At 39.8% G+C, this 16,817-nt stretch overlaps 1 protein-coding gene across 1 annotated transcript; it reads left to right on the top strand.

The window, feature by feature from the left end:
* Positions 1-1,380: 1,380 nt before the first annotated feature.
* On the top strand, positions 1,381-16,814 carry LOC145224152 (signal peptide, CUB and EGF-like domain-containing protein 1). Its single transcript, XM_080090591.1, has 21 exons — positions 1,381-1,682; positions 2,094-2,621; positions 5,505-5,624; positions 5,768-5,896; positions 7,368-7,496; positions 8,648-8,767; positions 9,234-9,359; positions 9,429-9,551; positions 9,817-9,933; positions 10,298-10,420; positions 10,604-10,867; positions 11,358-11,450; positions 11,564-11,680; positions 11,991-12,209; positions 12,559-12,720; positions 13,118-13,297; positions 13,626-13,772; positions 14,212-14,409; positions 14,964-15,110; positions 15,172-15,251; positions 16,003-16,814. The coding sequence occupies exons 2-21, from the start codon at positions 2,555-2,557 to the stop codon at positions 16,150-16,152; spliced, it is 2,811 nt and encodes a 936-aa protein (XP_079946717.1). The 5' UTR covers positions 1,381-1,682; positions 2,094-2,554; the 3' UTR covers positions 16,153-16,814.
* The last annotated feature ends 3 nt before the right edge of the window (positions 16,815-16,817 follow it).

Below are 16,817 nucleotides of genomic sequence, written 5' to 3'. Positions count from 1 at the left end.
TGTTGGTCCGACCTTTGAGCACTTTTGAAGTTGAAACGTAGTTAAATTTCACCCGCTGTTTTACAAGTTAGTTCAGACTGCGTGGCCTTTTCGCCTTAACTCCAAGAGCTTGTCGAACAGCGAAATATCGTTAACCGCTGACCCCATTAAAGCGCCTTATTGCGCATTGAGGTGAATTTCAATTGCCTCGTGAGAAACAGGCGTTTTGTTCAAAGCCACAAGTTCAACAAGTGACGTAAGGTGACGTGGGGTAAGCCTTTATTGGCTGAGAATGGAACTTTTTTAATAAGTCGACGTTTCGCGTTGACTGACAAAATGACGATCGCCAACGGATCGTCAGTTTTTAACACGTAGAAGCGGAAGTTCGTTGACATGTTGTAATTTCGAACGTACAACGAAACAATAACAACCAAGAGTTTCGAGAAAATTATTAAGATTTGCAGAGTTTTTCACCGTGTATTAGCTGCTTTGTCTTGATTTTGATATTCCCAAGCTAGCAATTGTTCAACATTTGCCCTAGGGTAAGCTTATCTTCAAGTGTTATGTAGCAATCACTAATAAAATGCGCGTTTATAGTAAATGTTGTTGCCGATTTTGTGTTTAAGTACCATAAAATCATAAAAGCTTAAGGTCTATGTCCTTTGTTACGAATGTTTTTTTTTATTTTGTTCTTGTTTGTTAAGTTTAGGATTTTTGTTGAGCGAGCCTGAATTTCGCTAAGGCTTAAACAGTAGCATCGTTAGTGAGTTTACAAAGCTCGATAAGCCCACTTAAGAAGGTGGACTCAAGCTGCCGAGATAACGCACAAAAGATTGCTGTGAGTTCAATATATACTCGGGTCACTGCCTTACTGAGTATGGCGCGTCGGCATAAGGAACACTGAGCTCCAAACAAAGGCATCAACCCCAGTGACGTCAGTTGTTTGTGTTCTGGGTGATCAGGCGTTCCCGGTTTTCCCACGTTCGACATCTCCTATACGCATTACTCCATGACCAACACAGACGTTGACGTCACTATGCTAGACGACATTGTCGATGGGTGGCCATTATTACAAATCACAACCGCCATTACCAATCCCCGATTCTCGCCCACGTTGACTTGAAACCATTGAATATATTTGTCAATCACCGTCCGCTCTCGTGTTTGCTCACATAAACAAAGTCGGTTTTAGGGCGACCGCGGCTCTTGTCAAGCCACGCCGAGCTCGCAAACACACGTCGAGGCGACAGACACAGGCTTAGCACGTTCTTGCTTTCTGAGTTTCTGACCGTTGTACAAACGCACATCAGAAGTGCTGCAAACTACTTTAGCTTCAGACGCTCTTATATATACACAGCCGCTAATATAAGTTTTTCTTTTTCTTTTTTCTGTAGTGACACAACGCTGACTTATATATAAAGAGCGCGGTGTCTTTGAAAATGAATCATTTACCGAAACCGGCAAGTTAAACAGTGTACAAAGCAGGCGGTCACACAAGCAAATTTGCGAGCCCTTGTTTCTTCGCGCCACTGCGGCAGTGGTTATTGTTTTTTTTCCTACTACAACAGATAGTTTCTGAGGTTTACACTAGTAAAGCAACGGAACCAGAACTCCACAACGTCCGACGGTTGCTCTCGAGTTTTCAGGATAAAGAAAGTACTCGAAGGACTTTTCTTCTGTCTTGTTTGTTGTTTCACAGCTAGGTGAGGTGATTGATGAAGACCTTAAGCTTATTTTGTCATTTCCGTTGTGTTGCCTTGTCAGTGCAGTACATCCGCTAATTTGGGAGAAACGAAGCTATCAAACGTAACATTTCTCTCTTTTATAAACTCTAGAAAACAGATTCTAAACCATGTGAAAGGTTAAACCCATAAATTTAGTAATACACGAATCGTGCATAAAAGCGAAATTTCGAAACTTGTCAGAATAAAATTCTTGTGTGCAGATACAGAAATAGTACCTTCGGCGGGGGTTCGAAAATTGCCATTTACCTTAAAAATGGGTTGTTTGTTACTTGTTTATGGAAGGACGCTGTATGTAACGATTGACGTTCGTGTTTGCGTTAGCCTATTTTGTCGACATTTTTCAGCTAGATTTAATTTTCTATTTTTTAGGTGATGACAATTTGAGCAGAAAACCGTTGACAACGATTCAAGTAGACATTCACCGAAACAAAAGTAGTAACACAAGCGACGGTATTTTCTATTTTGATTCGCTCATCGCTCTATCTGTTGTGACACGACACTGTCCGTGGTGTCTTTGCCAGAACGATCGCGTTGATTGACGCAACAAGCGAATCCTAAACAACAGCCAGCCCGGGTCGAAGCCGCCAGTTTTTAGTGAGTGCGCTGCGGCCAGACTTCTACAAGATTTCCCGGCGTTCAGTGACGAATGGCACTGTTGACACCAGACGCTGGGCAAAGGAGTAATTTAGTTTTTCTTGTAAACTCTCAAAAGTGCCTGGTGACCTTGAACTATCACGCTATTCGTCGGCTGTGAGGAACGAAATCAAAGACTCAACTATCAGCAGCAGTTGAAATAGATAAGCGTCGCACTGTTGGGACAAGTAGACGTCATGCGGCTATTGGCCTTTGTTCTCCTCTACACGATTGCTGATGCGGTCCGACATCGCTGGGGTGCAGGTAAGCAAATATTTACCGTAGTTTCAACGCCCGGAAGTTGTAGGACATGGGATGATTAGATAAGTGCTGACGGATAGCGGTATTTTACCAAACATTTTTCGATCCAAGTCATTTTGAGTAGAGTATACGCCTAATAGGTTGGGGTCTTTATAACTTCCCAAAGAACTACATTAAAGATATTTCTATTGTGGTATTAAACACGAAACATTATTGAACTGGTCGATCTTTTAATCTCACATGAACAGCGTTGAATTTAACAAGAAGTTTTGGTATATCAACGTTTTTACATACGCCACTTGTCGCAATCATGGTACTTTGTGTTGTTATGTCTCAAGAGCGGCTTCATTATCCTGTAATTAACTTCTACAATAAGCAGCGTGTAAGCAGTCCATACGAGTTTTTCTCAGTGGCGCCCACTTCGCTGTTGTCGATCAGCTGAACGATTACGACAAATAGGACAATGGATCGCATTCGAATACCGGTGTATGACGTAAAGCAGGGAGCTGTCAATCATCGAGATTGACGTGTTTAATGAATTTGCCTGTCAAGTGTCGTGGGAATCCGACTGACAACACCAGGTCGCGACTCTTCACGCCACGAACAAATGATTATCCAATCAAGTTGCGCACAAAACTACAGGCTTAAGAGCCCCACTGGCCCATGGACGCTTGGCTGTGAGTTTCTGCCACTTCAGATATACGTATCCTGTACACATTGGCATGAGGCTGCTGCAAACCATTGTCAAGTGCCAATGTGTCAATTGTTTCGACTGGTTTCACGGGGAAACCCTTGACAAAGCTACTGCATTCACATGATACTTTTGACGTAGCTGCCCCATGTTTTTTGACGTTTCGACATTTTGCCATGGCGTCTCTGCTTATAATATAACCTGCCACTGTTTTGCAATGTTATTTTTCAAAAAAAATGTTTCCGCTTTTCGGGGTAATGAAAAATCTCCCGCCTAAACTAGTTATTTAGTGTTTAGTTTTCGGAGAAAAATTTCACTGACATGTTTTTATTTACAGCGACAAACGTAAATAGACTTTTTGGGAAACAAATCTTTGTGTATTTTTAGTGAACATTCACGCAAAAAAACTTACTTACTAACGGACAACATCCATTTAGCATTTTTCGACACGGCCTTTTGCAACCGGGATGACTTGCGATAGCTTAGAACGTTCGACGCTTACTTACATCACAAACCGCTAGCGCACGTCCCAGAATGGCAGCGAAATCGATACCGTCCGCCGTCAAGCATCAGGAAATAGTTTCAACAAGGCATGGGCGCGGGAGACGCGATAAGTGAGGTGTTTTGGGTGATTGAGTAAGACTGACGGCTTGTCGAGATCTTTTGGTTCACATCTCTCAACGCTCTTCATCCCGTACTGCTTGATATCAAACTTATAGCGACAAGAAACACCTGGTTTTTAGGCAAAAACGCAAAAAGCACCTGTTTCACGCTCTTATGTGACACTACAGCACTTGGTGGAGCGACGGACAAGGTCATTGGTTTTGTGACAGCGAAAGGCGTTAAATGTTCAACCTTCCGTGTTCATTTTTAGCGTATTTGATGACAGACGTACTTTCAGAGCGTGACCCTATTTTTGTGCAATGTTTAACTATGTCGGAAAAATACGACAAGTATTTTTGTAAAACGATATAACGCCCAATGCTCAAGTTTAAACTACAAATTTTTTAAATGTAATTAAAAAACTTTCTTTTGCGTATAAAAGTTTTTTTTCTATTAAAACCTGGATTATTTATTTCTTGTTATGTTCTCAGTGTATGAACCATATGAAAATAAGAAATGGAATTAAGCCCCAAATTAGACATTATCTTGCATCCTTTACAACCCTAGACTTTTTTGTTGAAAGTGAAGTTCCTCAACATAAAACTGTGAGTCGCGCGTTAAAAATGTCTTTAATGTGCGCTTTACCGATTTTCAAAAAGCCCGACGGGAGCACATAGATTTTCGGGGTGAACGCGCACTAGGGAAGCGCATAGAGTTCAACAAACAGCCCCGTCATGACACGTGTTAAACTCCCACTCCCTACATCATGCCGAAGAACGACAAACAAAACACTTTTGATCGCGTCTAGTTCGATCCGGCACGCGGCCGACGCGACGACATTTTTTGCCTCTCAATGGCTTGCGGTTGCTGCCCAAGTGCATTAAGCGTCGCCTCTGTCGCCTGTGCAGTCGCCCTGCGGTTGCTTTTGTGCGAAAATGCGTGTCACCCCTGCCTAAGCCACATCAAACGTGCTAAGCCATCTGTCGAAATGATGTACCAATCTCAAGCTATTATCCCAGCTTTTCGCAAATGCACACACCCACGAATACACCCGCTTTTTCTGTTAAATATCATGGGCCCGGCAGTTTGTCTCGACAACGCCCATAGCTTCCATGTTTGCGGTCACAGGTTAACTTGACTGCTTTCGACTTTAAAAATAGTCTATATATAGCGTATGTACGTGGTCGTTCACGACGAACGAAACTGTTTGCTTTGCGTCAGTTAACATTTCAATGCCGACGCACATATAAAATCACGGATAACAGTGTCGTATGTCGTATGACGTAGTAAACGTACCAAACTAAGTCGTTTCTCCAACGAACAACGCCCTTCAAGTCTAGGCTAATGTCTACTTTGCGTTGATTAGTGATGTGGACTTTGACGTTCCCCAGTCATAAAGTCGTTTTGAGCGTTTGTAATGCTTTAATGAAGTTTACTAGCATGAACTCATCAAATATGGGCAACTAACCTGCTAATATATTCGTGAAAGTTAAACAATATATTTTTTATCATATCCACAGGGATCCTTGACAGTAATATTTAAATGTTATTTCATGCTACCATTCGTTTTCATTGAGTTCTTTGTATCGAAGGAAACGAGTGCAAGGATTTGACAAACGGTGGATGTCCACAAATCTGTAATGCTTCTTCCACGCCCAGATGTTCCTGTCATCCAGGGTTTATAGCGTTTCGAAGCGGCTTGATTTGCAAAAGTGAGTTTTCATTGATTATAAAGTGTTTTAAGCCGTAAACGTTTGAAAAAGATTAATGCATTAGCTGGTTGATTTGTTTTGCAAAATAAACGCTCTGTAAAACTAAAAACCTAAACCTTATAACGACGAGGAATTTGACGCAGGCAGGAACGAATGTAAAGTTTCGAACGGCGGATGCAGTCACAAATGTATTAACATGATCGGCACGCACCGATGCACATGCAGGAACGGATACAAACTTCAACCGAATGGCAGAACGTGCTTGCCTAGAGGTATGTTTCGATACATTTTTTCTGTTCCGAAAAAAAATCAAATTTAACGTCGTTAAACATTTGTAAAAAAAAAGAAGAAGTCCGTGATCAAAAATAAATCACATTTCGAACAAAAACGACATCTAAAGCCGCGATAGGGAAATTACAAAACGGAATTGCCACCATTATTGACGATTTTCATAACAGCACGCTAGGCCTGTTGAAGGCGTCATAAGCATTCCCATCAGATTTTAATGTAGATTTTAGGTAACTTGATTCGTGCATTAGTTAAATGGAACACAAATGCTTGTACTGGATAAATTTGTCTTAATTTTCGGATGAGATTATATTTGGTCACAAACGCTAAAAAAACTGCTAAAAGGTCGACATACTATATACCCATTTGCAAAAAAAACTAAAATGCCGAATGCGAGAGACAAGGTTTGTAACAATGCACGTAACAAGTTCTTTTGGTTGAACGAAGAGCAAACACCGGGGAGATTCTGGCAAATAAAACTAAAATTTCTTTTGATCAACCACGCGCCTCACCTGAAACCCAAAACTAATTAACCCGAAGCATAGGGTTTGTTGTGCAGTTAGAAGCAGTCTACGGTCAACATAGATCAAGACACTCGAGAGGAAATTGTGCAGCACTGTAGCATCGCGGTCGGCTAATTCGTAGCGGTATTTTGTAGCCCATCGTAATTGCTGCCTAACTTGGCCGCGTAAATTTCCGCACGATTTTCCTTTGAGCAAAATCCGCCCCTCTATACGGTAAAGCTTATGTTGTCTCCCGGCCCAGACGAGGCTTAAATCCCAGTGTCAGACAAGGATCAGTCGATATTCTGACGCCCCTGACTGTTGTATGGCAACAATAGAATCATAAATGGGTAAATCATTGAAGCGGTAGGTAGTCATTTGCTTGCGCGATGATTTCATTTTAGGCTCTTTTCCGGACCAACAGGCCTTTGTAAAAAATGAACTGAGATTGGTATACTGTATCGATAATTTTCGGCTTTTGTGTGTCGAAAATGACAACCTCCCACGTACACACATGAAATACGCAACAAACTGTGGAACAAAAAGAATGCAACGATCCGTCGCATATTATGTTTGTTCAACCTGTACTTGTATTCACTCACGCTTGATTCCCCCTTTCAAATAGTTTCACTTTGAAATTTGCCAATAATATTTTTGATCTTTTTTTCCAATATTGGTCATCTGAGTCTGATGTCAACGATCTCTAATCAATAGTTTTGTTTTTTTAGTTGTAGTATTTACGAAGCAACAGTGCTTCTGTAGCAGAATCGACCAAAAAACTGTAAAAAATATAGGCCCATATTTCACCCTTTTGGGCATTTATCGGTCCCTTATTCAAATTGGAATTTGTATGTTCAGAAAAAAATCCCGTACAGGATGTACAGATTATTACAATTTTGTCATGAAAACGTGGCAAAACAAACAACTTGGACAGATTTCATTTCTTGTTAAGGGCCACTTAACGCGTGCGAAAGGAATTCCGCATTTTGTCAGCACTTCTGCAACGAAACCACACCAGAAGGACCGCGATGTTCATGTCGTCCCGGTTTTATACTCCAAGCAAACGGCAGGAATTGCACAAGTGAGTGATGGACTTTAAATTGGATCTTGATGATGGCCTGAAGTGCCTGGTTTTTAGATCACGATCTTCTATGTTTGATTTCCAATTATTTCGAACCATGTTTTCAAAACATAGTTCTATTTTTGTCTGTCAACTTATGTAGTATGTTAGAGCATAGCCAACGGTTTAACGAGTTTCAAGTTATATCCGGATGGACAAATTGAAACGCTCTATCTTCGAAACGTACTGTGTCTGGCACATAGTGCATCGGTCTTTCAAACAAACCGCATGTTAGTCATTAAACTTACAAGCGCAAGTTTTAGGGCTCATTTACAGCAAACAGTCATGCTGTACGTTTTAAGTTCAGAGAAGCATTTATTTGTTTTGCGTCCTGACATTTTAAGTTCCAAGTTTCATGTTGAACTTGCGGCTTTATTACCGAAACACGACAAACAAACGCAAGTTGATACTCAGTCACGCCGAGGCAAATCGCTATTAGTGTCAAACTGTTTGTGTCGCAAACAGAAAAATTGTGTAATTTTACGCCAAATCGCATCGCTTCCAAAATGCAGCAAGCGCAAAACACGCAACCGAAAATCCAGCAGCACCAATAAGCGAGCGATCTTTCATGTCAAATCCTTTGCCAAAGGTCGTATTGATCGATCCATGCAGGGCGCGAGTCTTTTAACTTTCTTCGCGTGACTTAGGTTCCCTTTCCCCGGGATCGATGTGGATGATTTGATGAGGTGTAATGTTGCAACTCGAGACACAAGAGCGGATAGCCGCGGCCGCGCGATTCTCGTGCTAATTACCTTGTTGACCGACAAAGTGGCAAGCCGCGAAATCGGAGACTTTGTCAGGGATTTAATGAATAATCGGAGCCGGGATTGGGTGGAATTCGGACGGTTTTGGCATTCCTATGTAGGGTTACGACCTTAGCAGCCGTATTCGTGGCATTTTTAAACATTTAATTTAAAAGCGCGCACAACGAAGAGGTTGTCTTGTAATATGTGGCTTTTATCTGATGTATGGTACATTAAACCTATTAAAATGGCCATTTTAAGTTTTGAATCGAAATTATTTGTTTCTTTAGCCAACAACGTCGAAGATTAAACCAGACAGGCTTACTTGACCTTGAACGTCATGATTAACACCTGTTTCACCTTTTGCAGGATTGTGTACAAACGGCAACGGCGGATGCCAACACATCTGCCACCACTTTTCCGGCAACACATTCTGCGCATGCCGGGGCGGCTATTTTCTCCATCCAAACGGAAAACAATGCGAACCAGGTATAATCCCGTAATTACAACTTGTCAATAGAAATCCGCAAAATAAGGAGACGGCGAACCGCATGTCGCCAGCAGATACGACTCTTCTTGTTGTAATTGATGCGTCCTGCTTCTAAATCCGTCGAAAGTTTGACCTCATGTCGCCGTTGTGTCCCCGTCCCGACATCGACCGTCAAGTAGAAAAGATTTAAAGCTCCAGTGCACCTGGCAAGACACAGAGCTTCTTGTTTGTAGAAGCGTGTTAGTTTTCATGTAGCAGGATTTTTAACACTGGGCTTGGCTTGTAGACAGATAATTGCAAGGGACATTAAAATGAAGGAATCTCGTCTGGTTGTGAACAAAAAGTTTCACGACTTTAAATTTTTGGGTAAAATTTAGGAAATGACGACTAGCACAAAAGCCCTATTATTTAAACCTCATTTTTACTTAATCATATCAGTCATAATTTACCTTTGTTTTCTTTTAGCCCCTGACTGCCGGGAATTCAATTGTACGCTGGCAACTTGTGAAGTGACGCCGATTGGAGTTCAGTGTTCCTGTCCCCATGAGACTGGAAGATACGTGTTAGCGCCAAACCGACGAAATTGCCTCGGTACATTTAACATTCGACAAATGTTTTGTTTTTTTGATACTGGATTGCTGTACTTATATACTTTTTTAGACTACGATGAATGTCAGGAAAACAACGGAAGCTGTGAATACGGTTGTCTTAATAACTATGGAAGTTACAAATGCGTTTGTCCTGACGGTTACCGGCTAGCAAGTGACCAAAGGTCGTGCGTTGGTAAGTTTACGAATATAACCTACAAAATTCGACTCGTCGTTGGGCTGCATCTTCTGAATGGTTTGTGTCTGAATCTTAGATCATAACTTTATTCGCTGTATGAAAGCAATTGAGCAATGAAACAATTTTCTAGATTTTAGTCTTAGGATAAAATTTGTTGCGACTTATAATAGGCTACTTAAAAAGGTCAAACTAATCAAACTCATAAAAGTAAAATTTGCATTTTCGACGCATTTTTTGTTATTTTTCTGATGTATTTGCACAGACATAGATGAGTGTGAATACAACAACACTTGCTGGTACAAATGTACGAATCTACCGGGAAGTTACGAATGTTCATGCCCGGACGGTTATCAAAAATACGCCACTAAGCGATGTGGAGGTGAGGTTTTTTACAGACTGTACGAAAGACAACATTTACTTTGGCAGTATTTCTTAAACGGATGTTTGGTAATCACCGCCATTACCACACTTTGACAAGTGGTGCCAGTGCCTGTAAAATACTGTTTGTATAGTGACACTGTTACAAAAGTCTGGTCTGACGAGGAAGCCAAAGATTCATGCTCCTTTACGTGGCTGTCTTTCGAATCTTTTCACATTGCTTAATGCGCACATTTGCAATTAAAAGTTGATTTCATAAAGATTGATTTAAAACTAGACCTTTCTTTTTCGTTTTGAAAAGCATCGTTTGAGAAAAAATATTGTCTATAGATAGCTTTGAATTTTTCATGAGTTATCCAATCCAGATATTGATGAATGTTCAAGCAACAACGGTGGTTGCGCTCAATACTGCAAAAACAGACCTGGAGGATATGAGTGTTTCTGCAAGAAAGATTTCAAACTTGCCTGGAATCAAAAGGACTGTATTCGTGAGTAAAAAATGTTGAAATATATTCCTAGACAGCATTGTTTAAACTTTTTCAGACCTTTTCAGAAAAACACCATTATTTGCAGCCGTTTAATCACAAAAACGGATCAACATTTTTTACCTAAACGTAAACTTAACTTTGATCATTTTCAACATTGAACGATAAAAAATTTCTCTGTACCAGACATAAACAGATGTTCAACACTTCGAGGCCCAAACAGGCCGAATGGTGTTCTTCGGTGTCAAGGAAAGAACTGCTATCTGGCTTGCAGTGGTGTCAGCTTCTTTCGAGCTTATAACCCAACAAATCCCAGTTATATGTATTCCTGCGACTCGATGTCACCACAAGCAAGGGATGTACAATCTGCTCAAACAACAAAAGCGTTTCCACTTGCCACAATCAACGCAGTTAATTCAGTTACGAATCACACTTTACCGATTTGCAGAGGTATGAGGCGAGGTTTTAATTTGAGTTGTTTTTAAATTACCTCACATGTTTTATCAACCACACACCAATAATTCTTCGGACGAAAAAAATTGACGTTTAGTGTGCGCTTCGACTTGTTGTCTTTTACAGAGTGGTTTTTGACTTGAGCGCCGGGGCTACTTAGGGCAGGGGTTGGGAGCCTTTTTTGCACTGCGAAACGTTTTATGCGAATTTGTCACATATTTTAGCAACACCATTTGACCACAGATTAGACAGTCGGCGTGACTATCAAAAAGCAAAATCCCCAAGTCTATACTGTACATCCAAATTTAAGATAATACAATGTATTATCAAAAAAATATAAAGAAGACCAAAAACTGTTCACATCTTGAACTACATGATTGCCGGCTTAACATTGAAAACCACTGTAAATGTTTTAGTATTTATATCTGCTACAGAGTGTATAGTTTGTGTTTAGCTAATCAAAATGTCTTTTTAATTCCCTTTGTAGGCCCAAACACTATCGAGGTGACCAAGACCTACAGTTTTTCAGCGGGGGTTTGTCAACTACAACTTGACCGTTCATCTCCGCCGTCTTTAACAGGTACAAAAGTAAAATACACGACTAACATTTTCACCACGGAATAAATATTGCGTTTGTTAATTCCTCAACTGCCATTTAAATTAGTATTTCTTTCACTGTGATCAAACTTTCAGGGTCTGGAGTTTATAAAATCTCTCGTTTTGTGATCAAGTGCAAAAAGATCAAGAAAAAGAGACGAACGAAAGCGGTCGTTACTATGGAAATCAGTTTCCTATTTACTATTAAACGTAGTAAGTTAATTTGACTTTCTTCATATTTAACTCTTTAAACACCAATTTTTTTGAATATTTTGCACATATTTTCTTCTTGAATTTAACGTAACAAAACTACAAAACTAATTGCAGCACCATGAATTTGTCTTGATTTTACAACTCGCGTACCTTGAACGCCGAATGCAAATAGTTGTGTGTCAAGCCAACAAGTTTATAAGAACTGTGCTGCAGCGCTACCTTGGGGCAAATTAATCTTAAGCAAGCTCTGTAGTTTTATTTTATTTTAGCCTGACGAGGGCTTACTGATTGGAAATAAATTGTCATTCAGGAAAATGCAGAAAGAAATGCCTTCACAACAAGGCCAAGAAAGAGGGCAAAAAAGCATTTCGAGTTTTCCGAAGATCTGCCAGACAGCTGTTTCGAATCATGACCTCATCTTCGGTGAACCTCAGAGTGAAGAAACTTTCAGGTGCTCGACAGCCACCCCGGGGATTAGTCAACAAGTTGGGTTGTTTGCTGGGTGAAAAAAAGATAGACAAAGCATGTCGTAAGTGTTGTTTGTTTGTTGTGTTAAAACTAGCTTGTTCAATCAATAACAGATAATTTGGTATAGTGTTTTTAGTAAATGTGGCGCTTTTTTGTGACAACTGCATTGCAAAAAGTGACTAATTTGGTTGTTGTACTGTAATCAAAGTTGGGTTAAACTGGCACATTTTAAGTCTCATTGCAAAACTTGTGCATGGTTGATAAACGAACTAGAAAAATACGATAAACAAACTAACGGTTTGTCATTTCCCAAATATTTGGTGGTCCTTTAATTGGGACAGGAAATGTATTATTTCAAAAACTAAATATCCAAAACAGAATACAAAATTTGCATTTTTCCCCTTTGACAGATTTGTGCCCCCCAGGACAGCGGGCAAATGTTTTATCTGGGACTTGTGTTCCATGCTCCACTGGTAGCTACCAAAGTAGACCTGGTCAGGTGACATGCCAGGCATGTCCGCTCTCAAGCGACGATGGAGATACTGCCACCCGATCACCCCTTCAATGTCCAGGTGTGGTGTGTAAATACAAATAAAATTGTTCTTTAACCCTGTTACCCTGTGTCTCCCCAATCGCTATCCCAAGACTTTGTAATTTTTAGTTGATATTAAAAAACTCAACACACTAAAACTGTGTCCAAGTAGGCTATTTAAAGACATGTTTGTAATGCGTAAAAATAAAAAAATGTATAAGATTTCGTTGAAACATTTTCCAACCACAGCATGTCAATTATACCAATCTAGATTTTTGCTGCTTATACTGGTACAAACTACAAATCCATTACGAATTTCTAGGTCTTTTAACAGATCGACTTTGACAAAATAATTTACCCAACTATTTTGTTTGCGCATTGAATTGTGATGCTACGTTGTTAGTACAAATATAAAAAAGTTTCATTCTAACCTGCAGGAATATGTCCACCCGGTCACGTATCCACCGATGGTCTGTTGCCATGTTATCCTTGTCCCTCTGGAACTTATCAGCCCGAGAGGGGAAGGACATCGTGTATTGAGTGTGGGAGCTCTGTCAGTGCCACAGGTGTCGGTTGGACGAGTTTTGATCAATGCACAGCAGGAAGCTGCAGTACAGGTACGTTATGTTCCGTTAGTAAGTTGGTGGACAACCACACAAAAAAACACGGGCCGTAATATTTTGATCACTCAAAACTGTGTGCAACAAGTGCCATTGAAATATAAATGAAGCCTCCTATGTTTGTTAGCCTGCTATCAAAGTACGTACTAAATCGATAAAAGCCTTCCAGGTTTAACAAGGTCTTTGTTTTGTGTGTGTTTTTTCGAAATTTTGTAAAAAATTCCGTGCGAGCAAAAGGGTGATAGCATTTGTCGTGTATAAAGTTTGATCTTGTAAAGGTAAACAAGCACCCACAGCTACATCGGTAACATTCGTTTGTCATCAGGTCATTACTATGATACAACTAGAGATTACTGCGAAAGGTGTGCGAAAGGTTTTTATCAACCGGAGGGAGGTAACAGGAATTGTCTTGCCTGTCCTGGAAACACCACCACTGACTTTGACGCCGCTCAGTCCCTTCACGAGTGCAAAGGTAACTTTTGTCATGAATCTACAAAAATAGTACACCTATAAACATTAGGTCTAGAAATAAGCTTTAAAGAGTTTGAGCAAAAAGATACAAGTCAGTATTTTGTTTTGTGCATGGATTTTTTTATGATTTTGGATCAAAGTTTAGTTAGGATGACTATATCAAGAACAAATGTACTATAGTGTAAAACATTTTTGGACCCCTATAACACACATACAAATATCAGGATTTTCATATGTACAAAATAATAAAGAACGAAAAAATATATCGGCTATCAGGAGCAATGTTTTTTCAACTTTAAAGCAACACATGTGTAAAATATCTTCCTTGAATTTTTGTGGTACATCTAAAACGATTTCCGAATGTACTGGCTACTTTTTAATACACTTTGTAATTGTTTGTTACTATATATATCTAATTCATCAGTATTTAATGTGCACAGAACAAAGATGCGGACAAGCGCGAACGAATTATGGTGGAATGATTGAGACTCCAAACTACCCTGGAAATTATACGGGAAACAGCAACTGTCGTTGGGTGGTTCGACTTTCTCACAAGAAAAGTGTGCTTGTCTTTATTCCCGAAATCTCTCTCCCAGACGACTCACGTGACTGTATCCGTGTTAAGACAAGAAAAGAACGTAAGTATTATTATTTATTCTACGCAATCTTCCATTCTGAACAGCAGTGGATAAAGATGTGAATGAATTGGCTTCCAACCATAGACATTCTATGTAGCTATAGCTAAGTTGGCGGACCACCAGCAACTAATTGGCTATAACGTCGTGCATTTTTAGCCATTGTGTAATGTTTTCAACTTAGTTAATTCTAGTCTAAACTAGAGATTCGCAGCCTAGAGGAAATCTATTCCAAAAGGGCTTAGTTTGACATGCATTGCTGGTTGACATGAGAAAGCATGATCACATGATCTAGTCCGAATTGTATCACTGTGGCACGGCAATTTATCTTTATATGCGAGAAAGGGGCGAACAAGACAGAAAAGCTTTAGAATTCCTGGTCTGAGCTATCTAGTTTTACTCCTGTTCTAATTTAATTTTAGGCCATTAATTGGTTATAAGTTGGAAACAAAAAAGTAAAATAGTTCGTAGCTTAGCAAAAAGATAAAACTTAGTGAAGATGAATAATTTATTTTCTTCAGCGTTTGCTAAAGCTTGATCTTATTTTTCTCCTGTAGGTGAAATCTATCTACTTCGCACGTGTCGTTCTGTGCAAAAGCCACTAATCTACGCCACCAGCTCCATATCAAAACTAATCGTCGAGTTCCAGTCAGACAGCTACTCCGCGGCCAAGGGCTTCCAAATGCATTATGTCGTATATGATTGTAAGTATGACATGTGATGACGAACAAACGTTATAATAATAACGGTTTTATTGCTTTACAGCATCCTACGATAAACTTATTAAATTCATCATTGGCGATTCTAGACTTTTGGCTGACAACTATTACCAACACGTTTTACAGGTTGGTGACAAAAGAAAAACAATGACAAGGAAAATTGTAACCACCTTGCAGTCCTTAAGCTTGAAGTTGTGTAAATTAAATAAAAAACGATTTTGGCCGAAAGAGCGCAGGGCTGATTCAAGCCACAACTACTTTGTTGTGACAAGAATTTTTCGTATTTGTCAAAGCATGCAAAATAAAGTACAATCCACCATGGGCGCCGGCAGAAATTTTTCCAGGGGGGGGTCGATTTTTGACAAATACACACCTGCAGGGATAGATTACTATATCAAGTAATTATGTACACATGGCACAAAATATATGCAGTAGATTTGCGTAAACGATGAAATTCCCCGCACAGAAACGCAACTATGACCCATTTTGTCCGTTTAAAATGCATAAAAACGGCAGAGGCTATGGAAACAACACCAGATACGTAAACAATGCAGATATCGTTAAAGTCGCTTGTTTGCACATTTGCTTTGACTATTCTAACTTCCTTTCTTAGAGCACTATCGTTTTTCAGTCATCACGTTTTTCGAGAAAATATTGTAATTTTGCGGTACTTTGAAATTCCAAGGGGGGCAAGTGCCCCCTCTTGCCCCTACGTGCCGGCGCCCATGCAACTCACTGAAAGTCTACCTAAAAGCATATAAGCTGTCATTGCATGTAAATTTTGAACGAATTGTGGCCCCATTATACAATAAAAAAATAGGTGTAGGCCTAAAATACAAAAAGCCACACATCAATTTTAAAACGTTTATTTTTTTAGGACGCCCGTTCGCGCAATGTTTTATTTGAAGTCCTGGCAAAACCTACTCGGTTCGCCGAGTATCAAGAGTCAGTTCTGAAAAAATTGCTCACAGTTCCCTTCTACAAATATTTGACACAGAAAATTTTTAAGGGGCTTCACTATCGATGAGAAATACATTGTCTTCAATATTTTTATTTTCTTGTACCTGAGTTGCTGCCAGTTCATCGTTTTGTTGCTTCCTGTTGTATATTACTTTTTGCACTTTTTAAGCCATCAGCTTGATGCTGCATTCCGTTGAACTTTGACAATTTTAAAAAACTTGTTACGTAGAGGTTTTTGTTGCTGCAAGCGTGGTTCCAACACCTGCCTAAAATTGCTGCTCTATGTTGCGCCTACAAGTTTCCATTTTTAAACGTTTGTTGTAACATTGCTCATTATGAAAAACAAATGCAGTTTTGTTTTTGCCACACGAAGCGAGCTAAGCTTTCTGATTTACTAAGTGCTTGCTCAACAATATTGCATCATTTCTGATTTCCTTTAATCATCTAGATCAGGGGTCGGCAACCTTTTTTGCACTGAGGACCGTTTTTGAAAGTGATTTTTTTTGCGGACCGGTCTTCAAAAAACTACAAATATTTAGCAACAAAAACGCCTAAATTAGTTTATCATCTCCGGGATACATAGGAAAAATGTTTTAAAGCATTTAACCTGAAAAATTATACGGACCGGTAACGAACTCCTCGCGGAGCGGTACCGGCGGTTGCCGACCACTGATCTAGATTTTGATTTACACAGTTTTTAAATGCCAAAATATATTTACACCAACTTCCCTT

Source organism: Phallusia mammillata, chromosome 1 (genome assembly GCF_965637545.1).
Source record: "Phallusia mammillata chromosome 1, kaPhaMamm4.hap1.1, whole genome shotgun sequence".
NCBI lineage: Eukaryota > Metazoa > Chordata > Ascidiacea > Phlebobranchia > Ascidiidae > Phallusia > Phallusia mammillata.
The sequence above is the reverse complement of the archived record's forward strand: the minus strand, read 5'-3'. Positions and strand labels throughout refer to the sequence as shown.

Excerpts from the sequence above, each read along its gene's own strand:
- LOC145224152 (XM_080090591.1), top strand. The coding sequence starts at position 2,555 with ATGCGGCTATTGGCCTTTGTTCTCCTCTACACGATTGCTGATGCGGTC. Across the intron at positions 10,868-11,357 it reads CACTTTACCGATTTGCAGAG|GCCCAAACACTATCGAGGTG; the intron begins GTATGAGGCGAG and ends TTCCCTTTGTAG. Across the intron at positions 11,681-11,990 it reads CCTATTTACTATTAAACGTA|GAAAATGCAGAAAGAAATGC; the intron begins GTAAGTTAATTT and ends ATTGTCATTCAG.